Source organism: Amphiura filiformis, chromosome 13, assembly GCF_039555335.1.
Source record: "Amphiura filiformis chromosome 13, Afil_fr2py, whole genome shotgun sequence".
NCBI classification, from domain to species: Eukaryota; Metazoa; Echinodermata; class Ophiuroidea; order Amphilepidida; family Amphiuridae; genus Amphiura; species Amphiura filiformis.
The window spans coordinates 51,961,883-51,989,371 of record NC_092640.1 but is presented as its reverse complement, the minus strand read 5'-3'; the positions used below and the strand labels follow the sequence as shown (position 1 = coordinate 51,989,371).

Sequence of the window (27,489 nt, the reverse complement as noted above, 5' to 3'; positions counted from 1 at the left end):
CTCCCGATCATCGATGGACACGTCGGGCAAGTTTCACTCCCGATCATCGACGGACACGTCGGGCAAGTTTCACTCCCGATCATCGACGGGAACGTCGGGCAAGTTTCACTCCCGATCATCGATGGACACGTCGGGCAAGTTTCACTCCCGATCATCGATGGACACGTCGGGCAAGTTTCACTAGCACTCCCGATCATCGATGGACACGTTGGGCAAGTTTCACTCCTGATCATCGACGGGCAAGTTTAATACAGGAAATAGAAAATGGTCCTGGGCGATTTAGTATTTTTAAGGACCCCAACCTCGGAACAATATTCAATATTCAATATTCAACTTGTGATATACTTTATGATCATTTGCAATAATTTTTAAGGCACTTTTTTTTATTTTTGTGTTTCCTATATTTGTATATCACGGTTGTTTGATGGCATGTAAAACTGAGTCACTTTTAAGGAAAGTTGAACAATGATGGCGCTATTTATCCAAAATCTTGTTTGCATCTTTACAAGGGTAGAAACTTGTAAAATGGTATTAGAACATTAGCAAACAAACTAACAAATGAAACGGGAATTTTCAAACAACTTTTTATCATGAAATGTAACGTACAACTCATATTATTTGGCTAACTTGAATTTAAAATATATGTAAATAGCGCCCTCAATTTGCACACAAATTTACAGTTTATAGAATTAAAATTAGCACCAAAAGGCAGAAAAAGATGAATAATTTGATATATAAACGAAAATCTATACTAAAATTTGCTTCAAAATATATGTGTATAACAGTTTATAAGTGTGATAGTTGTTGGCATTATTTAGGTGTAGCAATGAAAGATATAATAATGTTTTGTTAGAAAAAACAATAAATGATCACATCAAACAACCGTGATATGATTATGAGGTTTTATTTTAAGTAAACATGGTAAATTGCTTGAACAGGAGTAAAGCCATGATTCTATTTTAGGGATTGGGATGTGCAAGACTTACAAAACAATTGTGTGGACCGTTTCGAAAAATAGAATGGCTTTAATGTGAAAAGGGAACAATCCCAAGTGGACCTTTGTAAATGTTGAACCTTATGTGTGGAGCTCTTACATGTATTAGGGCATTTTGGGGATAATTTGGGGGAATAAGCTACCCCTGATTACGCGTTTAAGCTTAGATCTGGCTGGGTACGTGATATATCAAGAAATGTATGTGCCTGACATGTGCCGTATTTGCGGGAACGGGCTTGGGTTTGGGTTATGGGCTTATGGTTAGGGTTAGAGTTTGGATTAGGGTTTAAGGGTTAGGGTAAGGGTTTGGGTTATGGTTATGGTTAGGGCTACCGGCAAATACGGTCATCTTCACTCTCTTTGCATTCAATGCAAAAAAATATTATATATACAGTAGTGCATATTCGAAAAATTACAATAGTTCTTATAGCTGAATCCAACTGCCTGGTCAAGCGTATTGGCAAAATTGACGCAAGTTCTTGAACGGCATGTTGCAACATGTCTTTAGTGTTTGACTTGTGCAAGGTGTGCTGGTCGCAAATAAGTATACAATATCCCTCTTTCCCCATCGTATAATTGAGTGATGTTTGACCTTTAGTCAGCTGTGCGGGTCTTCTTGTTTTTTCTAGTATTTAAAGAAAGATAGGAAAATATGATCCGACGTTCTCGATTCAAAATCCATTGAAGTTTACTTGAATTTACAATGATTGAGGTTTTTTGATGAAATTTCTTTTAATTCGTAATTGGCGGAGTTACATGAGTGAGGTGGGGTAGGGGGCATGTGTGCAGTGGTGTCACCAGGATTTTTTCGGGGCATGGGGAGGCAAAGTGAATTTCGGGGGGCAAAGTTTTGTGCCAAATTGCCGCAAAAAGTTGAAATTTACGTAAGTTTTGGGGTTTTGCCTAAAAAATGGGGGATATTTGGAGAGGGGAGATACCCCCTCCCGTAGCGTCGCCACAGCATGTGTGTCAAGATATGATTGTAAGACCATGGAAATGGATTTTATAAAACCATAAACAGACAACCCTTTAAAACTCGCATTATGCAATCTCTAATCCTTCCAGACACCCGTGGGGGTGGGGGTGGGGGGTGCATAGGTGTAAGGGGGAGTGGGGTTGTTATATATTTGTGAAATATATCTATCTGTGTGATGTATTGTAATAAAAATATATTGCATATTTGGGTTTTGTTATGGAAAGACGATTACTGAGATTAAATTTACAATGTGCAAGGATCGCCAGTTGGCGGTAAGCAGACATTGCTTTCAAAATTGCTGTATTGCCAAATTGCTGTCGATGCCTGTGTTCGTATGTGTCGTGTGTGGGGGTGCGGAGTGTTTATGTAAGGGTTTATGTACGAGGCGGGAAGTGTATTAGCATGTATGTTTATGGTGGGCGGAAGTATGGGAAGTTGTATATATGATCAATTTCAAAAGGGTGAGGGAGAGCAGAGAAGGTAGAAAGAGCGGGAGAGACGGGGAGAGCGAGTGAGAGCGTCTGAGTATTTCAATCTAACCTGCACGTAGAGGACGCTAAATTAAGGAAATCGAATACCGATATTTCTCTTTAAGAACAATTTATATTGCTCTTGATCATAACATTAATGACGAAGTGGTTCTGTTCATAATGTAAGTGTCACAGTGTCATCGCCCCGATATCTCCATGCATGATAGAAACCGCCATGGTAGGTTGAATCCACAGCCACGAAAGGTCATTTTATTCCGACCTTATGAGACGCATATAATTAGCCAAGTGACCTGACTAAGGCTACTGGCAATAGCCGGGGTAATTGATTTCTCGCTGTGTGAGTAAGCTTGTATACGACATTGCGGTCAATGGTCATACTGCCTACACTGCAGTGAGTGCAGATTATAGCTTGCGCGCTGTAGTCCATACAGGACCAACGCAATATAAAATTAGCGATTTTGGTCAGATTTTGAGTTCAAGACTCACGGCCGTTTCTCAAAGCGCAAACTAACGACTATCATATCTGTTCAACACGTATTTTCAAGTGAATGAGACCAGATCTGGTTTCTTGAGAAAAAATCATTTACGGGAGATATTCATCATTTTCTAACCCGGTATCCGAAGATTTTCGTCTGATATCAAAACCGTGCATAGCAATTCACGTGTATCGATCCCGTGTATTCATTTTAGTGTCTCTGCTGCACCAAATAATTATTAGCCAGGCGATGTCGGTGTGCGTGTGTGCATAATACTCGTATTCCACCAATGCTATACAATTTAACAATGTTAGTTACATTATGTAGACAGTTTAGAACTCTTGAGATTAAATACCACTAATTAAAGCTCGGCAGTTTAATAATAAGAGGGTTTATTTTCTTCTATGGCATCTGAAAAGGTGCCTTACAGTTTTGATGAAAGGTTCCCCCAAATTCATCCGCTGCACATCGATTTTTCTCACTCAGCCGGTGTGCTCTTATCTGGTCGCAAAGGGCGCAGTGTCAACCATAAACATGCAAAGATGATAAGACTGATGCAACTTTAGGTGTATCTGTGTTGTGGGTCAGCCCATTATTCCGAATGGGTGTTATTAATGCGGATTGGAAAACGGGCGTTATTCAAAGTATTTGGGGTTGTAGTTATGTTAATGGTTTTGCCTAACTTGGAATAACGCCCCCTTTGCTCAATTCAGAACAACGTCCCTTTAAAATAATAACGGATATGAACTGTATCTGGTACCTTTAGTTGTCCTGCATTGTATTCGATTGAAAGTAGGATTTGATTACGAATATTATACTACAGTGCTAGATTATTAGTTTATTATTTCCACTCATTTGTATTCTATACTAACATCCTAGGGATTGATAAAATCGTTAACTATATATAGCTTTTCAGGTGTCACCAAAAAGTGAACCATTTTGACAGTATTATGAAGAGCTTATTTCCAAAGTCCGCAAACACATGTTTCTGATTTACCTGTGCGATATTGCAATGGGTTGTGATGCTATGTGTATCATCATTTTAGTTGGATGCACCATTACAAGGCAAACAGTGGATGGATGCACAGTAACAATACTGTGTGAGGCCTTTGATTCCCAAATGAGAACAATAGTCTGCATATTGTTATGCAGCATTGTTATGGTAAATAATATGGCTTGTTGATGGTACAACTCATTGTTGCTAATTTCAAACTTGTCAATGTGATTGTGATTGTATCACACAAGTAAATGGGAAACATGTGCATGGTTTTGGACTTAACATGGTTTGAAAATAAGCTCTTCATAAAATTATGTTGTTACGATATCTACCAAGACCGAAGGCCGAAAATACACTTTACCCAAGTTCACTAAAAGATACACAATTAACGCACTGTTTTATAATTCAAAACAACTGAATTATATATATTTAAAAGTACTTTTATATAAATCATACAAAATAATCAATTATCTTAATGTGATACAATGGGCTATTCAAAAAAAAATTGCTTTCTGCTAATGACAGAAATTCCAGTTTCTAAAGTTACTGGAAAATGTTTGGAAATGCAATTAAATGCATGAAAAATGAAATTTCCGATTGTCAATTTATTCTGCTGGATTTTTTCGCCTTTGGACACTTCAAAAATCTGGATTTCCAATATTTCACCATGTTCACGACTGGACAAAAAGTCCGGATATCGAAACTCCTCTATAGGGGGTGTTCATCAATTTTCTGGAATAGCCCAATAAAGGAGTTTTTAAACAGTTGTGATTGTTGGAAATCCAGACTTTTAGCGTGTTCCGTTCAAAGACAAAAAAATCCGTCAAAAATAGTTCAAAATTAGAAATCTTCCATTTGAGAGGCTCCTTTTGGACCATCTTTGATTTTTCAGTCATTTGATTGCATTTTCAAGCTTTTCCCTTTAACATTGGAAACTTGAATTCCAGTTGTTTTCAGAAAGCAAACTTAGAAATCCAGACATTTCTGTTATATAAAAGTTACTCTTCTACAGGGTGTGTGTATTTATTTTATGGAATAGCCCAAGGTACAGGGTGTCTCTGAAAGAACTGTGCGGTCGGAAACTTGCATTTGTTGATATTTTAGTGCTCGAATCAGACGTGAATGAATACTTTATGCATTGGCACAGTATAATTGAAGACCGAATTAAAAGACGAATTAAAAGTATGCGTATGACGTCCTGTCAACCAGACCAAAAAATGCTGTACTGCGCAGGTCAGCAACCAATCACGTCGCGCCTTTGCCCTGACGTCAGACGCAAGCTAGTCTTTTTAATTCGGTCTTCAATTATAAAACATCTTTCATTATAGTTTTTCATTGACCGTTTCGTTCTTGCATGAGATAATAAGAATTTTACGGTTTTTGATAGTATGATTTATCAGGCAGCACTATTCTAGTTACTGACAAGCATCGCGGGAGAACATATTATAATATCCTCGCGATGATGAAATGACAAACTAAAACGGTCCTGCTTTCTCAGCATGTTGAAGTTAGCCCTACTATAGTATTCGGCCTTTTGACTGTGGTGAACTGCTAAACCTAGTGACTGTTATTTTTTTTCGGGTGGAACGGTTAGAGGGTTTTAGCGGTTCTCGGTTTTAATCTGTTTAAAAGGCCCTATAGTAGAGTTAGTTGAAGTAGATCATTGAAATCCCTTTCTTATGAAAAAGCGCACTTTTGGCGTATAACATAATCTTTCTTCGCTTAGCGGCTGAATTGTTGTACTTTCACTACACTATACACTACACTACTACACTACACTACACAACACAACACAACACTACACTACACTACACTACACTACACTACACTACACTACACTACACTACACTACACTACACTACATTATACACTACTCATTAATGAGAGCATTCATTACTGCACCTTGACATTTTTATTGTCTAACAGTTTAATAATGAACTCCAAACTAGAAACTTCAATCTATATTGATAGACATTACCTATACCATATCCATTATATTCTAATATTAGATACTTCTCATTACATACACTTACTTCACATAAAGTCACTCCTGCGAATTTTATGTAGGGGTTTTAGATAAATGATATCGTACACTAAACTCCCCAAAACAAATTATTGCCCTGTCTGCTGATGCCATTATAAACGACGGCCTCTTGCATGAGATATGGGGTTTCCGTATTACAAGATAATAGAGGCGCACATCACTAGATTGTGTCACCAAAACGTGGAACATATTGACAATATAACCTCCCAAGTAAAACGTAGTATCTACAAACATGCTACAAAACAGTTACTGTCATCTTACTTGGGAGACATGTTTTAATCAGTCTGCTTACGTAGTCAAAATGATGCATATAATAATATAGGCCTATAGCAGATACATCACTTTGATTGGGGAAGCAAATGTATGCTGAATTCGTATAGTTTCGTAATTTAACGTTGGTGAATACGCTATACGCTATACGCTCATTCGATCAGGCTGTGTTCACATAGTATACTCCTATGTGAACTCAGCCTGATAGAATGAGCGTATAGCGAATACCGTATACCATTATACAGTATGCTCCTATGTGGACTCATCCCTACACAAAAGTATTGCAACATTGCTGAAAAAAGCATTCCGCAAAGTAGTTGACCATTGATCCAATATCCTGACGATTTCACATGACGTACTGGATAGAAGTATAATTTGCCGAAATAAGTAAGATTAGGTTAATAAATGGAATGGAAGTTGTCACTCTTGGTGGCATCATGCGCCAATTTAAACACCGGGATAATGCTCATGATGCCACCGCAAAAACAAGTCACACCTTCATTAGCCTAATCTTACTTATTTTGTACAAAGATCATTTTCCATGCACTACTTATGTGCAATCGACATGATATTGAATCAATGTTCATTGTTCAACTACAGTTTGCAGAATTCTTCTTTTCCGGCAATGTTGTAATACTGTTGTGTAGTGTGTGTTGTATGAACCGAAAAGAGAGACTGATGATCAGGGTGATGATAGCTATTCCCTTTTTTTAAAAAGAAATATGTATTTTTTTTTATAAACCTCAACCCTTCCCAGCTCCATCCCCGTTGATAAACAAAGTAGACCAAAATAGAAAATGACCTAATAGTGTTATAGATTTTGTGTGACTCGAGCTCTGCATGCGGATCAATTCAATCAGGACATTTTGACTTGACAACCGCCCTCGGCATTCGCTTCACGAGGCAAAAATATCATCTACCATTACCGGAAATACTAAATGTAGTGTGTCAACAGCACTCTTGACATAATGCACGATTACAGCATCGATAGAGGACGCTATGCAGTTAGCTGATTTCTCCTGTTAGAAATCTGAGGTGATACTCCGTGCCCTGGAGTGTTTTACATGAGGTCGATGCTTTTCAATGTTTGCAACGATCATAATATGACACTTAAAAGCACCTGCATAAAACACAGATATTGTTATGCTCCAGCGTCGTTTAACGGATTATGAAACAGATATTAGATGTCTTTATGTAGAAAATGTACGAGTGCTCTGTAGCTATATAATTGCAGTTTGGTATAACGCTATTTCGAGAGAATGAATATAACGATGGAGATTCAATGTCAAAATTCACGGCTGTTTGATGTGATCATTTATTAGTTTTTCAAACAAAACACGTACAACGCATTTTAGGCTTGAACAGCTAAAAACGATATCATGCTAATGTATACAGATGCTTTTGAGTCATTTTCAACTTAAAATTTCTCCTCTTTTACAAAATTATTCACTTTTACAGCCTTTTTTGAAGCTTTTCGGATATAAAATGTGTCTATTTATGACAAAATTGGTGGCGCTATTTAGTTACTGAAAATTACTCTTTCAAGCTTTTAGTACAACCAATTTCTTTTATTTTTTGATGAAATATGTTTATGACATTTCTTTGCTGCTTTCACCTATTCCATCTGTTTTAAAGGCAGTATTGATCACCTACCCCTTGCAAATTAAGAAATATGATTAAGAATAAATAGCGCCATCTATAGTTTGCATTTAGTTAATAATGAAGCCAATTCTATATACATCAAACAACCGTGAATTAAATAAAAATAATACTGTCCGATGTGTGTTTTTTTTTTTTTTGGGGGGGCAAAATGTTGCTCAAACTAAATAGCTTTAAAATGATTCATTATGATTTGAAACTACTTGGTACTATACATGCTCTGTAAACATGAGTTGGGTTTAATCTTTTCCAAGAGAAATCCTTTTAGAGGACTGAGCTTTCAGAACTCTATTGAGTGTTATCTTCAACGACAGCCTTCTGAAGATAGAGTCCGAAAGCTCAGCCCTATGAAAAGTATTTCTCTGGGGAAAGATTAAACCCTATGCATTAGGAAGCGGACAACGATGTTTATTTTGCCTTTTTAATATCACATTATGTGAAATCATTTGTATATTGTTCATAATATTGAGACGGTACAAATAGCAAGTCATTGTGAACTGGAATGCTGGCGCTTCAAAATGTATGGAAGCACTTCTTATAAATTCACCAGATAAATGAACGAGGGCGTTCGACTATTAAAATGTAAATCACATTGCATCCAGCATCTGTCCTGACCGCGGGTTCTCGGTGTTTCACATACCTTATGCTGTTTCATACTTTTTCTTTTTTTCTTTTTTTTTTTTAGTGGAGGGCGCCTTCTGGAAATGGCACTACCAGAGAGGGCACTACCATTGCCCTAACCAATCACACACATCGCCGCAGCAGCCGTTTTTGCTGCCAAGACTGTTGTCGATACTTGCCAGTGTTGTAGTCGAGACTGGCAGGTCCGAGACCAAGACCGAGACCGAGACCGGGCTTGAAAGTAATATCATTAATGAATGATAACTTTTTCGCTGACTGGTACATGATTGGTCATACAATTCATTTTTAGTTCTAGCTTTTTAAGCAAGGATACCAAAATTCAATTATTTTTCCAAACATTTGGACCCAAAACAAGAGAACTGAGCCGGTTCAAATGACACGATAGTGACATCGAAATGATATTGGGCCCAAAAGCTATAAACGAATGCACTCAAAAAGCTATATGATACAATACCACTTTAATCATGGTGCATTAAAGTTGCATATGACGTTATCTGCTATAGCTGCCATGTCTAAATAAGAAATTTGAACACAAAAAATAGATTCTCTTTTTTAAAGAATAGTAAATGCACTAAGTCGTTCATGTAATATTTCGAGATAATTTTTCAGCAAACACAACGTGTTTGAAACGTGAGAGAGAACATTTTCCCAAAGGGTTGTATAACGCTTTAATAACGGTGGCTTTAGTTTGGATTTAGGAAAGATTTTAAAATAATAATTATCAAAAATATTATAACAATGTTGTCAAACATTAATGTTAAACTTAAAAATAACAGGAGGCTCCCTATGTACAACAAAATCGGAAACGTTATTGTAAAATATTACGAAAACTTTTCATATCCGTTACTAGAATGTACATTTTAACATTATCGGATTCTGGTGAATCCTTTTATGTTGCCACTTTTTGGCACGTAAATACTTATCTGGGCAAATGCACCAATGAAATGATTTAAAACAGAGTTTAACGGAACTGGATTCTGGAGATTGAGATAGATTTTGTTTTATGAATTTATACAATGTTTTGAACAATATTACTAATTGGACATAGTTGAAAATAATTTAGTAGGTCCTGATGTTAGATTGTGACTGTTAATTGAGGATTTAGTAAAATCTAATTGATAAAAACTGTCTGAGCAGAAAGCTGCAGAATTGCTGCCAGGTAACCAGAATGGTGCTATTTTGCCGGTCTCGAACCCGGTCTCGGACCGAGACCTCGAGACCAGGAGGACCGAGACCAAGACCGAGACCAGCAGGTCCGAGACCGAGACCGAGACCAAGACCAGGCTTAGCTGGTCTCGAGACCTACAACACTGATATTACTTGGTCGCTTACTTTTTTATCATGTCTGATGTAGTTGACGAAGTGCTCACAGTTGTTCGATGCGAAATCAAAAGGCTCCAACAAGCTCAGCACATCGTCAATTCTTTTGCGTATTTCTGTTGCGGGTAACACGATAGTTTTAGAATTGTTAATCTTGATTTTCCGCGGGAAATCGGCGATCTTATTTTTCTCCAAGGAGAAAAGATCAGAAGATGAGATACATGTAGATGACTTGGCCTTGTAAGTGGTTGAAACCATAAAGGGCGAGGTGGTGGCACTTCCTGTCCCAAACTCAAGACAAAGGCATTCATAAGGATCACCAGACACACTTGATACAATGCCCCAGTGGGAATATTTCTTGTCCAGCATCTCCATCTCGAGTCTGTCACCAAATTTGAGTTCCACGTGACCACGTTTGATTGCATCACATAATGCTTGGCCATTATCGTACCATTTAGATTGATACCCATCTGGAAAAAAAATGAAACCTTTTTTTTTCATTTTCAGTCAACTTTACAAGTTTACCTCAAATGATCTTTGACCTTAGTGTGTGACCTTGAACACCATCAACACATGAATGTCCCCATACTGCAGCTCTGGCTCAAGTTTGATATAAAATTGGATCGATTGAGCCCATATTTATTGGTCGAGCTAAGAGTTTTAAAAACAATATTTTAAAACCTATAGCCATGATAGCAAGACCCAATAAATATTGGGCGTAAAGCAACCAATTTTATCATTATTATGTGTTAAATTGGGTCCAATATTTTCCCACACTTGGATTCATCAAACACATAATAATGGTTGCAATAGAATCTGAACTGTTTAGCCTATATGGGACTAAATTAAGCAAAAAGCCTTAGATCCACTGTTGAAATGGTGTCTTAGCAAAATTTTGTATAGTCATATTTTTTAAATAAACATTTCTTAAACAATGAAAAATCATTTAATAAGCATTTGACTGAAGACACAAGCCAAGACACATAGGCCAATTGAGACACATCTGAGACCCGTCTACAGCAAAGACGTGTCATGGTAGAAGACATAAACTCAAGACATGTCTCAAAATTGGCTTCAATAAAAACGTTTTAGATATGTCTTGCATGTATACTGTTTTGCGAGACATGTCTTGCATGGAGACATTTCTTTGTGAGACGTGTCTTGCATAGAGACGTATGTGTCTTACCTTGCTTATTAGAGACTGGCTTCATATGACATGTCTTAGCTTGCATCTTAAGACAAATATTTTTTAATGTATTTTTTATTGTTAAAGACATGTTTATTGGCAAGACATGTCTTAAAGAGCACGCTAAGACACTATTTTTTCAGTTTAATTGTTGACGGACACATAATATATTATTAGTAGTAATATTATCTGGGACACCCTGTGTAATTCGGATACATTGGGGTTTTCTTTTTGAAATCCGCCATACCCATGTAGAAGATTTAAGAAATTGTCTCCCAAAGAGGGAATATGGTTTTCAAATGTATTAGCCTATGATTCTTTATTTTGAAACTCATACACCCCATGTAAATATGACTTTATATAATTATCTTCCACAACTGGGTTGAGTATTTCAAATGGAAGCTACCCAATTTGTCTATTCTATTTGACACCCATACTCCCTCTGCGGAAGACTTTGGCTAGGAAGAACGTGGATTTCAAATGCTATTCAGGTCATGGTTGTTTGCTGTGATCATTTATTAATGTTTCTAACAAAACATTATATAATTCTAGACCTGGACAATACCAACAGTTATCACATTAATAATATACACATATATTTTATAGCTCCCAGATTCTTATCTCTATGTCAAATTATTCATCTTTTGGTCTGATGTTCTAATGCCATTATACAAGTGTCTACCCCTTCTATGGATGCAAACAAGATTCAAGATAAATAGCGCCACCATTGTTCACCTTTTCTTAAAAATGACTATAGTTTACATGCCACGCCATTGTTGGAAAAATAAATTTGATTTATTTATTGATTGATTGATTGATAAATTTATTTGTTAGCTTAAAGAAAGAAAGAAGCCAGTAACAAATTATTGACAGTAGGCCTATACAAAGTGCAACTTTAAGTTAACTTACCGCCATGGAAACGATCCACCATCTTAGCAGCCATTATTGCGCAATTAACAGTGCTAGTGGATACAGCAAAGCTAAGACAAAAAAAAATTGAACAAAATTATAGTAATATATGGTTGGGATGTGTATACATAAAGTAGAAAAGGCCGACACAAGTATAAATAGCTTATAGGCTTACAATTCCCCAATTAGGACTACATATTAATTATTAGGGGAGACCGGGGATGGACGTTACAAAATTTACATTTTGCCCCATATAATTCCAATGAAAGAACTCAAACAACACATCGTCGATGTAACGACGCCATAGCCGGGGTTTGCATTCCAATGGTGCAGTGGCGATGGCCTTCTTCTTCTACCAGTCATGTAAAGAAAGGAAAATATTAGAATTTAATGAATTTTATTATTGATCATTATTTTACCAAGTTTTCTGACCATATGATTACATGTAACAAAATGTAATCCTTACCTTGAGGCTCTTCTTCTCAGGTAAAACAACGCACGTCGTCAGTCTTCCTATCACATGAGAGTGTTTGTTCCTCTGTACGGTGTCCCATCGACGCCAAAAAAAAAAAAAAAAATCAAAAATCATTTTGGATGCCTGGATGCAACACTGCATCGGCGTAGGCGTATAAGCAAAAAAGCCTTGAAAAATATAAATGGTGAATTAATTTCATGATTTTAATCAATAAATAATTATGTTTTCTTTGACTATCATTTATAATATAAATTATATGCCTAGTGAATTTATTCGTCATGGTTAATATCAATGCCTGGGCACGTAGCATAGCATGTAGTGTATTCTGAGATGATCATTGTAGGCTAATTAATTGCGGCCGTGAATAACCGGATAGTAATCGGAAATTCGGAAGTGTTGTACCCAGGCACTCCCAGGTAACCAAAATGAACATAGCACCCCTCTATCAGCCAGCAATATCCTTTCATATACTTCTAGTGCCCGTTTCTATTCATCGTTATGCATTCTTCTCCCGTGCATTATTTTCGCGAACTACTTCGCGTGCAGGTTTATATAAACGCTAAACAATACATTATCTAAAACCCGCACGCTAAACAATAGATTTTAGATAATACGTGCACGCTGAAATACTAGAAATACTACTTTCACATTACTATATAACTTATATACGAGGGGGTATCCAAATGTTTTTGACATCACCTAGAAGTGAAAGAGCTATATCGATGAAATTTTGTCAGTGTAATCACTGGTCCTTATGTACATTACGATCCAAAAATGGTCTTATAAGTATGTTTACCAGTTACTAGTAAATTGTTTTTTCTAGTATTTAAAGAAAGATAGGAAAATATGATCCGAAGTTCTCGATTCAAAATCAGTGGCGTAGCCTAAGACCCCCCTTGCCCCCCCTTGGGATGGTGGCCGCCCTGACATTTTAAAGACTTTTTTGTGTTTCTGACAAAATTGACATTATATTTTGCCATTTTAACCTAAAAAGTGCCAATTTGTTCGCGCTTCGCGCGAATTTATTCCCCTTTTGTACCATATTTCACCAGTTTAGCTTCAATATGCCAACATTATTCGCGCGCATTTCTAATATTTACTTATTTTGTCGCCAAAAGGTGCCCCCCCTTAAAATTTGTCTTGCCCCCCTTTTCCCCCCTACTGAAAAAGTGCTGGCTACGCCACTGTTCAAAATCCATTGAAGTTTACTTGCATTTACAATAACTTAAGTTGAAACGTCTTTGATTCGTAATTGGTGGGATGTATGTGATGATACGAGTGGGTGTGGTGGTAGGGGTGGGGTGGGTATGTTGAAGGGTAATCTGGGGGTGTGTGTGTCAAGATATGATTGTAAGACCATGGAAATGGATTTTCAGTATAAAACCATCAACAAACATATTAAAATATGCGGTATATGTGCATGTGGTGGTAGGGGTGAGGTGGTTGTGTTGACGGGTAATGATATGGGGGCCGGGCATCAACAAATGATTGTAAGACCATGGAAATGGATTTTTTGTATAAAACCATAAGCCTATTAAAATGGCGGTATTCAATCTCTAATCCTTCCAGACACCCGTGGGTGCAGGGGTGCGGGGGGGGGTGGGAGGGGTTATGTGTGTGCGAAATTTATAAATGTATTATAATGAAAATATATTACACATCTGGTTTTTTTTCTGGAAAGACGATTACTGAGATTAAATTTACAATGTTTTGCAAGGATCGCCCGCCGGTAACAGGTATGCCGTTTAGATTTTAAAGGCGAGTGGTTAATCACTCGCTAGCCTGAAGCTAGGCGAGTGGTTGCATTTTCTCAAATATGACGTATAATAATAAAGTAGCGCATAATACGGTATTTATGGCGAAATGTGCGCGAAACGCTAAAATTTGTGCATTTCTCCGCTTGGATAGGGCACAGACTCGATTTAATGCTGAATTAGCTGATTCGATGAATGGTTTTTGGAGATTCGCAGCGAGTGATATTTATTGTCTATGGCGAGTGGAAAATCGCTCACTAGAAATCGAGTTTGGGCGAGCAGTGGCGAGCGAGAGCGATCGCTCGCCTCAAACGGAAAGGCCTGCGGTAAGCAGAAATTGCTTTCAGAATTGCGGCATTGGGATGTGTTACTCTTAGTGTCTCAGGCTCGATTTACATCGTTGGCTATAGATTTAAGCAAACATCCAACAGTTATAAAATTGAAAGACGGGAAGATCGAGAGAGAGGGATAGGGAGAGAAAGTAAGTGTGGGGGAGAGCAAGGGTAAGAGAGAGCAGAGAAGTTAGAAAGAACGGGAGAGAGAGGGGGGGCGAGAGCGATATATAGGGAGTATTAGTATATCGATTTAACCTGAACGTAGGGGACGCTAAATGAAGGAAATCGAATACCGATATTTCTCTTTAATAATATTTATATTGCTCGTGAACTTAAACATAATGACGAAGTACGTATTTACATAATATTCGTATTCCATCAATTTAACAAATTGTTAGTTACATTATGTCGACAGTTTAGAACCCTTAGTAAATACCACTAATTAAAGCTAGCTCGGCAGCTTATTTTACTAATAAGAGGGTTTATTTTCTTGTATGGCATCTGAAAAGGTTTTGATGAAAAGTTCCCCCAAATTAATCCGCTGCATTCAATTTTTCCCACTCAGCCGGTGTGCTCTTATCTGGTCGCAAAGGGCGCAGTATCAACCATAAACATGCAAAGGGAGTAATTTGAAATTACCTTAAATATGATCATGACTGATGCAACTTTAGGCGTATCTGTGGTGTGGGTCGGCCCATTATTCTGAAGGGGTGTAATTAATACGGATTGGAAAACGGGCGTTATTCAAAATATTTGGGGTTGTGGTTATGTTAATGGTTTTACCTAACTTGGAATAACGTCCCCCTTTGCTCAATTCAGAACAATGTCCCTTTAAAATAATAACGGATATGAACTGTATCTGGTACCTTTATTTGTCCTGAATTGTATTCGATTGAAAGTAGGATTTGATTACGAATATTATACTACCAGTGCTATTATTAGTTTATTATTTTCACTCATTTGTATTCTAAACTAATACCCTAAAGATTTATAAAATCGTTAACTATAGCTTTTCAGGTGTCACCAAAAAGTGAACCATTTTGACAGTATTATGAAGAGCTTATTTCCAAAGTCCGCAAACACATGTTTCTGATTTACCTGTGCGATATTGCAATGAGTTGTGATGCTATGTGTATCATCATTTTAGTTGGATGCACCATTACAAAGCAAACAGTGGATGGATGCACAGTAACAATACTGTGTGAGGCCTTTGATTCCCAAATGAGAACAATAGTCTGCATATTGTTATGCAGCATTGTTATGGTAAATAATATGGCTTGTTGATGGTACAACTCATTGTTGTTAATTTCAAACTTGTCAATGTGATTGTGATTGTATCACACAAGTAAATGAGAAACATGTGGTTTTGGACTTAACACGGTTTGGAAATAAGCTATTCATAAAATTATGTTGTTACGATATCTACCAAGACCGAAGGCCGAAAATACACTTTACCCAAGTCCACTAAAAGATACACAATTAATGCACAGTTTTATAATTCAAAACAACTGAATTATATATTTAAAAGTACAATAATACGGTATACTTTTATATAAATCATGCAATAATCAATTATCTTAATATGATACAATGAGCTATTCCAAAAAAAAATGCTTTCTGCAAATGACAGAAAATTCCAGTTGCTACATATTATTATAAAGTTACTGGAAAAAGATTGGAAATGCAATTAAATGCATGAAAAATCACGGAAATGTCCAAGATGAGCTCCCAAATTGAGGATTTCCGATTGTCTGTTTATTCTGCTGGATTTTTTCGCCTTTGGACACTTCAAAAGTCTGGATATTCCAATATTCACCATGTTCACGAATGGACAAAAAGTCCGGATATCGAAATTCCTCTATATGGGGTGTTCATCAATTTTCTGGAATATCCCAATAAAGGAGTTTTTGACCAGTTGTGATTGTTGGAAATCCAGACTTTTAAGGGCTGGGGTATGAACGTTTGGACAGTATTTATTTTGGGACATTAGAGCACATCAGACATATCGAATTGCATTCTGAAGACGGAGAATGTCTTTCTGATATCAAATAATTTTGATTTTTGAAATTCGCAATTTAATACACATTTTATGGCAAATCATTAAAATTGATATTTTTGATATTTAACAGTACTCGAAGTAAACTTTATAAATCTGATGATTTATACTTAAAGTGTATGTAGGGTGGGATGAAAAGCCGACGATCAATTGACAATTTTGACCTTTCGTATTGAAGATATGGATTTTTTTTCCAAAACACCCAAAAAAAATTAGGTCTTTTGGGAAAAAATCCATATCTTCAATATGAAATGTCAAAATTTTCAATTGCCCGTCGGCTCTTCCTCCCTGCTACATACACTTTAAGAATAAATCATCAGATTCATATAATTTACTTCCAGCACTGTTATATATCAAAAATTTCAAATCAAATTTTTATAATTTGTCATAAAATTTGTATTATATTGTGATTTTCAAAAAATGAAAATTATTTGATATCAGAAAGACATGCTTCGTATTCAGAATGAAATTCGATAGGTCTGAGGTGCTCTCATGTCCCACAAAAAATACTGTCGAAACGCAATAAACGCTCATTCTAGATCCCTTAATGTGTTCCGTTCAAAGACAAAAAAATCCGTCAAAAATAGTTGAAAATCAGAAATCTTCCATTTGAGAGTCTCCATTTTGATTTTTCAGTCATTTAATTGCATTTTCAAGCTTTTTACATTGACCGTTTCGTTCTTGCATGAGATATAAGATTTCGCACCAGAGCCAATCCATGTCAACTCCTCTTTTTCTTTTTCTGTGTGGTGGTAGATATTGATGAGAAACCCATTTGTTGATATGGAATGGAATGACTAGTATGGGGTAGACAAACCTAACTGATGTTTTTAAAGCAAAGTCATCAAGACCCCAAGCCATTATCTCTCAGAAATGTTGTCCAAGAACATATTTTCAACATACCTGAAGTTGATGGTGGGGCAAAATGTCTGACATTGGTTTTCAGGGGGGTCAAAATGTACAAAAAATGTACAATTGGAGTTTTGCATGGGTAATATCTCAGCTAAATGTATTCTAATAGGCTCAATATGGGACAAGAGTAATGTCCTACCAAAGGGCACTGACTGGCAAAAAAATGGACAAAAAATTATTTTTACTTTTGTTCTGACCCCCCAAAGTTGGTCCTAGATGGACTAAGTTGCATTTTGAGGACCCTATATCTTTTAAAGTAAAAGAGTTACAAGTTTTCTGATGCCAGATCTGAATTCTACACAAAATAGTACCCCAGGATACATACTTTTCAAAGTTGTAGGGGTTCCCTTTATACAATTATGGACCTCCAAACAACGTCTTTCGCGTTTTTACGCTGACCCCCCTAATTTTCAAATTGATGCCACGGGAAAACGAAATGGAGTGTGAAGCTCAAATTTTCAGGATTTTACTTTCTCATCAATATCTACCACCACACAGAAAAAGAAAAAAAAAATGAAGAGGGGCTGCGGTGCACATCCCTGGAGTTGACATGGATTGGCTCAGTCCCTTGTTCAGATTGACGGGAGCGTCCTGTTAATGAGCGACATACGCGTAGCTTTGTGTTCACTTCAAGGCACCGATCTGCGCCGAACAACGATTTGACGCACAATTGGCCAATCAGATTATCAGTCTGTTGCTATGATTGTCAGACGATTGGTTCAGCCATTCAGAACTCCACTTCCGTGTTTACGCTCTGCATGCTCTCAAAATGTAAACAAGTGCCGTTTTTCTCTGACAAAGACTTCAGATTGTGTCGCCAAAAAGTGGACCATATTGACAATATGTCCTCCCAAGTAAAAAGTAGTATCTACAAACATGCTACAAAACAGTTACTGCCTTCTAATTTGGGAGACAGGTGTTTTAATCGGTCTGCTCACGTATCAAAATGATGCATAGTCAACGAGCCAAGTCATGGTCAGGATTTGGTCGGCCATATTTGGTTCCCCGCATGCACCAAACAGGTGTTGTGAGTGCCCATTTGGGTGGATTAAACCCGCTTAAAATTCGATGTTAGATTCTTTTGTGTTGTAAACTGTCATCATTCTTTTGTCTACGCGTAACACGGGTGATAGAATGCAGTTTAAAATACCCTTCAAGGCCGCACCATTTCACAGATAGCTGGGTTCCCGTCGCGGCTATGGCTGCCATTGAGGAGTAGGAATGTGTGAAATTCGTCTATAATTATATTCAAATAACATAGCAGATACAATTCTTATGGGGAAGCAAATATATGTTGAATTCGTATAGTTTCGTAATTTTAACGTTGGTGCATTTACACACACATACACAAAAGTATTGCAACATTGCTGAAAAAAGAATTCCTCAAAGTGTAAGTTGACCATTGATCCAATCTCCTGTCGATTTCACATGACGTACTGGAAAGAAGTGTTCTTTACCGAAATAAGTATGATTAGGCTAAATAATGGGATGGAAGGTCTCACTGGTGGTGACATCATGCGCAATTGTAAACACCGGTATTGGCACATGCTGTCACCACAAGTGACACCCTCTATCCCATCTATTAGTATAATCTTACTTATTTTATACAAAGAACATTTCCATGCAGTACGTCATGTGAAATCGATAGGATATTGGATCAATGTTCAACTACAGTTTGCGGAATTCTTCTTTTTCCAGCAATGTTGCAATACTTTTATGTAGTGTGTAGTAGTATGAATCGAAAAGGGAGACTGATGATAGCTCTTCCCTTTTTGAAAGAATATTTTTTATTTTCAATAATCAGATCGATAAACCTTCGCCCTTTCCAGCCCCAATGCATCCCCGTTGATAAACAAAGTAGACCAAAATACAAAATGACGTAATAGTGTTATAGATATTGCATGACTCGAGCTCTACATGCGGATCAATTCAATCAGGACATTTTGACTAACAACCGCCCTCGGTATTTGCTTCACGAGGCAAAAATATCATCTACCATTTACCGGAAATGTAGTGCGTCAACAGCACTCCAGACATAATGCACGATTACAGCATCGATAGAGGACGCTATGATTACGGATTACAGCATCGATAGAGGACGCTATGCAGCATCTCCTGTTAAAAATCTGAGGTGATACTCCGTGCCCTGGAGTGTTTTACATGAGGTCGATGCGTTAAAAGCACCTGCATTAAACACAGATATTGTTATGCTCCAGCGTCGTTTAACGGATTATAAAACAAATATTAGATGTCTCTATGTAGAAAATGTACGAGTGATCTTATAGATTGTATTTCATTACAGTTTGGCATACACGCTAATATGAATGAATAAAGATGGAAATTCAATGTCAGCAATAGGAACTGCGTGTACTTTGGTAAAATGTTCTTCCAATTGAATAACTTCAAAATGATTCATTATGATTTGAAATTTTTGGTATTTTTTTCTTTTCAGAGTGCTAAGCTTTCTGAACACTTGCCATCTTCAAAGCCAGAGCCCTCTGAAGATGGTATTCAATACAGGGTTCCAAAAGCTCAGCCCTTTGAAAATGACTTCTCTGGGGAAATATTTTACCCTACTAATGATGCATCACGTCCACTCGAAGCTGACAACGATGTTTATTACCTTTTTAATATCACATAATTATATATGAAATCATTAGTATATTGTTCATAATAAATTGTAAACATGAGTAATATTGATATACAAAAAGACCAGTTCGAAACAACAAAAAAATAGTTTACCACTTTTTTCTATCCCATGAACTGAATTGCTGGTGCTTCAAAATGTTTGAAAGCACTTCTTATAAATTCATCATAACGATGAGGGCGTTCGACTATTAAAATGTAAATCACATTGCATCTTATCTGACCGTGGTTTCTCGCTGTTTCACAAAGCCTTACGATAGATCTTATGCTGGTTTCACACTTTAATACCGTTTGCCGTTGAGCGGCGTGACGCACGCGCATTGCAGACAAGCGGACACAATCGAGGCTTGTGATTGGCTGATGCTGATGAAAGTATGACAGGAGCATTACGATCAATTTACCACACATAATCTCCTATTAAATCAATTGTAAGAGCGATCGTAAACAGTCATCGTGTGCACCGACCCTATCCACATATTTTGTAATTGACCATTTCGCTGCCGTTGGCGGCGTTTGGCTCTGCTAACTCCAATTAGGCCAGAGCCAGAGTAAGCGAAGCAGAAATGTGAATGCGAGACCAAAGATGTAAACTACATACTCCCAATTATGCAAAGTTACTTTGCCAAGTAACTATAAGGACTATCTGGCTGAGACTTGGTGCATAATACAAGTAATATAAAGTACATTGCGTTTAAGAGGCAACAAGAGTTCGTTTTATTTTTTCAAGAAATTAACCATAATTAATTATGCAGATTAAAATGAGCAAAAATCCTAAATACACTTTACCTGTATTGTGCTTGTGCTACATATGTATTTGGTGTCGGCTAGATAGTCATTATAGTTTCTTGGCTAATTAACTTTGTTGCATAATTGAGCGTATGTAATTACCATCTTTAGCTTCGCTAACTCCGGCCTTATTGGAGTTAGCAGAGCCGAACGCCGCCAACGGCACCGAAGAGGTCAATAATTACGAAAATGGTGGATAGTCTACGGCGGAATGGGTGGTTTTGCAGTAACTTTCAAGCCAAATAATACCAAACATGTTACTAAACTTGATTATAATATGTGTTACTAGCCATAAAATATCACAAAAATATCTTGAGCCTACATAATTATTGGACATTTTAGCTTATACTTATTACTAAAAGCTACAAAAGAATGGTATATATGTGGTCAGAGAAGATTTTTTCATTCAAAATCGCCTAAAACTTCATCCATTTTTTTTACTTTCCCCCCTTTTTTTATAGGAGGGGCGCCCTCTGGATTTACTCTTGCAATATGCTCCAAAATAGCACTAACATTACCCTAACTAATCACACATATAACTTTAGCAGCCACTGCTCCTGCAGCTGCCAAGACTGTTGTATTTAATACTTGGTCGCTTTCTTTTTTATCATATCTAATGTAGTTGACGAAGTGCTCACAGTTGTTGGATGCAAAATGAAAAGGCTCTGTCAAGCTCAGCACGTCGTCAATTCTTCTACTTATTTCTGTTGCGGGTAACACGACAGTTTTAGAATCTTTAGAATTGTTGATCTTGATTTTCCTGGGGAAATCGGCGATCTTATTTTTCTCCAAGGAGTAAAGATCAGAGGAGGAGATACACGTGGATGACTTAGCCTGGTAAGTGGTTGAAACCGTAAAGGGCGAGATGGTGGCACTTCCTGGAAGAAACTCGAGACAAAGGCATTCATAAGGATCACCAGACACCTTTGATACAATGCCCCAGTGGGAATATATCTTGGCCTTTAAAGACTGGTTGTCCAGCAGCTCCATCTCGAGTATGTCACCAACTTTGAGTTCCACGTGACCACGTTTGATAGCATCACATAGTGCCCGGCCATTATCGTACCATCTAGTTTTATACCCATCTGAAAAAAAATCAGGTAATAATAATAATAATAATAATAATAATAATAATAATAATAATAATAATAATAATAATATTAAAAAATACTACTACTACTACTACTACTACTACTACTACTACTACTACTACTACTACTACTACTACTACTACTACTAATAATAATAATAATAATACTACTACTACTAATAATAATAATAATAATAACTAGGCGGTCACCCGTATTTGGCGGTTCTCGGCTGTCACGATTACCTGACTTATGACGACCGTACCCACCAAGTTTCATGCCCATACAACAGTTTTTTTCTAATTTAACCTCAGATGACCCCTGGTGACCCCGAAATGACCTTCCAAAAATTTGGTTCTAAATGGTGACTGTACCCACCAAGTTTCATGCCCATACAACAGTTTTTACTAATTTGACCTCAGATGACCTTCCAAAAATTTGGCTCTAAATGTTAAATGTACCCACTAAGTTTCATGTTCATATGACAGTTTATACTAATTTGACCTCAGATGACCCCTGGATGACCTCTATTGACATTGACCCACTAACCAATACAAACTTGTTCTGTCTCGTGTCAAGATGCATACACCCACCAAGTTTCATGCCCAGATAACAGTTTTTACTAATTTGACCTCAGATGACCCCTGGATGACCTCAGGTGACCTTGACCCACTAATCAATACAAACTTGTTATGTCTCGGGTCAAGATGTACACACCCACCAAGTTTCATGCCCATATGACAGTTTTTACAAATTTGACCTCAGATAACCCCTGGATGACCTTGGGTGACCTTCCCAGCAAACACAAAATGTTTTCGACATCATTCGCAAAAGGTTATAAAAGGTTGTCATAAAACGTTTAAATGTCGGGTTATATAAAGGGTATATTAAGAGTATAAAACTTTTTCATAACCTTAAAAAACATTTTTTGATAATCTACTGCTCAGCAAACAAAAATGTTTTACAGAAAACGTTTAAATGTCGGGTTATATAAAAGGTATAAAACGTTTTAATAACATTCCAAAAACATTCTTGAAAACTTGATACAAAACATTCTAAACAGAATGTTATTTTGGGGTTGAAAAAATATTTGTTTGCCCACAATATTTGCAATAACGTTTTAAAAACGTTTCCATGACCTTTATATAACCCGACATTTAAATGTTATTAAAAGGTTTTGAAAAAAAACATTTTAAGAACATTTCTGTGTTTGATGGGTTCAAATATTTTAACATAATGTTATTTAAGTATTGACAAAATATTTAGCAAAAATGTTTTCAAAAATAGTTTACAATAACATTTTTTGAAAATATTAAAAAATATTGTTGTAGTGTGCTTTCATGCAAAACGTTTTAAAACGTTATCATGACCTTTATATAACCCGACATTTTAATGTTATTAAAACGTTTTTACCTTAACTATAACTTATTTAAAACGTTTTTAAAACGTTTTTGTGTTTGCTGGGTTGGAACCACTAACCAGTACAAAATTGTTCTGTCTCGGGTCAAGATACACCCATCCACCAAATTTGAGGAACGTGCGACCCCTAGTCTCCGAGAAAAACAGTTTTTACTAATTTGACCTCAGATGACCCCTGGATGACCTCGGGTGACCTTGATCCACTAACCAATACAAACTTGTTCTGTCTCGGGTAAAGATGCACCCATCCACCAACGTGCGACACCTAGCCTCGACCCCGAGAAAATAGGCGGGCAGACAGACACACAGACAGATAGATAGATAGACAGACACACAGACGTTGCGTATTATTATATAGATAATAATAATGTCTGTCCTTTGACAATTAAACTGAACAAAAAGTGTCTTGGCGTGCTCTTTAAGACATGTTTTTTCCGAGAAAATAGGTGGACAGACACCCCCCCCCACACACAGACAGACGATGCGTATCATTATATAGATTATTATTATTAGTGTTATTAGTAGTATTAGTATTAGTAGTATTAGTAGTAGTAGTAGTAGTAGTAGTAGTAGTAGTAGTAGTAGTAGTAGCAGTAGCAGTAGCAGTAGTAGTAGTAGTAGAGTAGTAGTAGTGGAAGAGTAGTAGTAGTAGTAGTAGTAGTAGTAGTAGTAGTAGTAGTAGTAGTAGTAGTAGTAGCAGTAGCAGTAGCAGTAGTAGAAGTAGTAGTAGTAGTAGTAGTAGTAGTAGTAGTAGTAGTAGTAGTAGTAGTAGTAGTAGTAGTAGTAGTAGTAGTAGTAGTAGTAGTAGTAGTAGAAGTAGAAGTAGTAGTAGTAGTAGTAGTAGTAGTAGTAGCAGTAGTAGCAGTAGTAGCAGTAGTAGCAGTAGTAGCAGTAGTAGCAGTAGTAGTAGTAGTAGTAGTAGTAGTAGTAGTAGTAATAATAGTAGTGGTAGTAGTAGTAGTGTTTCTATACCTTTTGAGGTAATTTTTATACTATAAACTGTACATTTGTGTGCAAATTGAGGGCGCTATTTACATACATTTTAAATTTAAATAAGCCAAATAATATGAGTCTTTTGTCTGATGTTCTAATGCCATTATACAAGTGTCTACCCCTTCTAAACATGAATGCAAGATTTAAGGTAAATAGCGCCACCATTGTTCGCCTTTTCTTAAAAATGACAATAACCGTGATGTGACGATGTGTTAGCTTAAAAGAAAGAAAAAAAACAAGCTAGTAACAAATTATTGACAGTATACAAAGTACATCTTTTAGTTAACTTACCGCCATGGAAACGATTCTCTACCATAGCCGCCATTATTGCGCAATTAACAGTGAAGTGGATACAGCAAACTGAAGCTAGATAAAAATGAACAAAATAATAATTATGGTTGGCATGTCTATAGATGAAGCAGAAAAAGCCGGCACAAGTATAAATAACTTAGGCTTGCAATTCCCCAAATATTTATTAATTATTACTTTGTTAATAAATTAATTATCAGTTAATGAATGTAATAAATTAGCCAAAAGTCTTCTGTCGGCAGTCTTAAGGTGTAACACGTTTCGGAATGAAAAACAAATTTATTATGGGTGCTTTAATATTGGGTGTTCTTATTAGTGTGGATATTTGTTTGCTTCTGATCTAAGCATTACCAAATATCCAGTGGCGGCGCTACGGGGGCAAAGTGAATGCACAAAATTTGCCGCAAAAAGTAGAAATTTACGTTATTTGAGGGGTTTTGCCTCAAAAGTATAAGGGGGGGGGGGGGCAAAATGGGGGGGGGCAATGCAAATATCGATACTAAATATCTCATCATCGTTTGTATAAATATGTTGGCATACCAATTAAGTAAAATAGTATTTAATGCATACACTATACGACTGGAAATCAAGACAAAAAGTGAAATTAATCTAAAAAGTTTGAGGTCGTGCCGGAGCCAAGTACAATTTACATTTTCATTATTCTGTTTAAGAAAAGCGTGATTGAAGATGTATTGGCCTACAACCGGGGCCTATTAAGATAACTATTTATTTAGAAAATATAATTAGATGGTTCAAACCACGATTTATTTTTGAATAGTCATAAGGCCCATTAATTTTTGTAAGCAGGAAACAATAATTCACAACTAGGGAATGCAGATGTTCCCTTATACACATATGCCTTGTTTTATTAAAGATATACATTCGCAATCCAAAAGTTGGTATGAGAGGGAAGATCATGCAGGAGATCAAGTGGGGCATGGATTTCACAGTAAGGTCGTGCGATGTGAGGTGATATTGTGAACAGGGCGTATCCAGCTTTCTTGGTGAGGGGGGGGGGGGGGTAAAAATTAAAAAAGACCAATTTGCCGGTTACCGTTTTTTAGAGAGACTATACATGTAAACTGGTATAACGTTTTCGCGCTTCCCAAAAAAAAGACTTTATTGGGACAAAACATTTTTTTATTTTACACTAATTTGGCACATGATTGGATGAAAAGGGTTTTTTTATTGGTACACTGTGCGCCAATATACACCACAATAGTTATTAGGGTGTAATACTGTAAACGTGTCTCAATATGACAACTTAGGCGAGTCTGCACATTATCGCCGCCCACTTTCGTGGTCACCACGAGCCCATCGCCTTTAGCTCGCAACCGCGCCGAGTTGTATGCATGGCCACTATAGCATCTACTAGAAAACTTCCGCCACCGCGAGCAGCTTACACATTCTCAAGTGCCTGGTACTTAAAATTAAAACGTTGGGACTCCCGTTGCGGTCGATATGTCGGCTGTTTGTCGTCTGCACTCTGCGATGAGCATTATTAGGCCATCTAATTGTAATAGTTCGTCTCAAAGCCCTTCCCAAGACAAAAACTCAACGCGGAATGCGGTTTTTTAATATGTGAGACGATCTTTTTGACCAGAATACCACCTTTTCATTTCTCAAGGAGGTTTCACTGTGTGAAGATGACGAATTTGATTGAAATTTATGATTGAGACCATTTGACCTCCTATGTGTCAAAATGAATGTGTCATGTTTATTCCACCTATAATTGAGTAAAATTGACACGAGACCCATTTTTTATACTAGTTTTTTGGTGTATTTTTTGTGTGAAATTATACCATTTTTTTCAGTGACTTATACTATCGGCTACCTAGACACATGGCTATACATACCTATAGTATCTACCCAATGAGTACCTATATGGGTCTAATGACTAAGTTTCTATAGCTTGCTAACTAACTGACAATCAGTATTGACTAAACTCAATGCCTAATGACTAATTTTAAAAACAGTCATGTAAAGAAGAGAGAAAAATATTAGAATTTAATGAATTTTATTATTGATCATTATTTTACCAAGTTTTCTGACCATATGATTACATGTAACAAAATGTAATTCTTACCTTGAGGCTCTTCTTCTCAGGTAAAACAACGCACGTCGTCAGTCTTGACAATAATGACAATTCTCAGCTATTATCATGTAATGTTCGCGCTTCCTATCACATGAGAGTGTTTCTTCCTCTGTCATGATCATTTTGGATGCCTGGATGCAACACTGCTTCGGCGTAGGCGTATAAGCAAAAAAGCCTTGAAAAATATAAATGTTGAATTAATTTCATGATTTTAATCAATAAATAATTATGTTTTCTTTGACTATCATTTATAATATAAATTATAGGCCTAGTGAATTTATTCGTCATGGTTAATATCAATGCCTGGGCACGTAGCATAGCATGTAGTTATGAGGTGTATTCAGAGATGTTCATTGTAGGCTAATTAATAGCGGCCGTGAATAACCAGATAGTAACCGGAAATTCGGAAGTGTTGTACCCAGGCACTCCCAGGCAACCAAAATGAACAAAACACCCCTATGTGTCCTATGCCAGCAATATCCTTCATCATGCAATCGTTCTATTGCATGAACGGATGTGTCGCACGCATAAAACGTAATGAACATGATGAAGATACTCCCAGGCACCCAAAATGAACAGGACACCCCTAGGAGTCCCATACCAGCAATATCCTTTTATCATGCAATTGTTCTATATTTGCATGAACTGATGTGTCGC

At 36.9% G+C, this 27,489-nt stretch overlaps 1 protein-coding gene and 1 long non-coding RNA gene across 2 annotated transcripts; both read right to left on the bottom strand.

Annotated features, from left to right (window-relative positions):
- Positions 1-10,041: 10,041 nt before the first annotated feature.
- On the bottom strand, positions 10,042-12,478 carry LOC140168501 (uncharacterized). Its single transcript, XR_011861215.1, has 3 exons — positions 12,431-12,478; positions 11,965-12,035; positions 10,042-10,339 (listed from the first exon to the last, which is right to left on the bottom strand). It is a non-coding gene; the product is annotated as an uncharacterized lncRNA (long non-coding RNA).
- Positions 12,479-16,974: 4,496 nt separating this feature from the next.
- Positions 16,975-27,000, bottom strand: LOC140168500 (phospholipase A and acyltransferase 3-like). Its single transcript, XM_072191901.1, has 3 exons — positions 26,824-27,000; positions 24,720-24,794; positions 16,975-22,013 (listed from the first exon to the last, which is right to left on the bottom strand). Exons 2-3 carry the CDS (start codon positions 24,751-24,753, stop codon positions 21,448-21,450), a joined length of 600 nt encoding a protein of 199 aa, XP_072048002.1. The 5' UTR covers positions 24,754-24,794; positions 26,824-27,000; the 3' UTR covers positions 16,975-21,447.
- Between the last annotated feature and the right edge of the window lie 489 nt (positions 27,001-27,489).

Coding starts and splice junctions, on each gene's coding strand:
- LOC140168500 (XM_072191901.1), bottom strand. CDS start 24,753: ATGGCGGCTATGGTAGAGAATCGTTTCCATGGCG. Junction 22,014..24,719: donor AGAGAATCGTTTCCATGGCG/GTAAGTTAACTA, acceptor ATTTTTTTTCAG/ATGGGTATAAAACTAGATGG.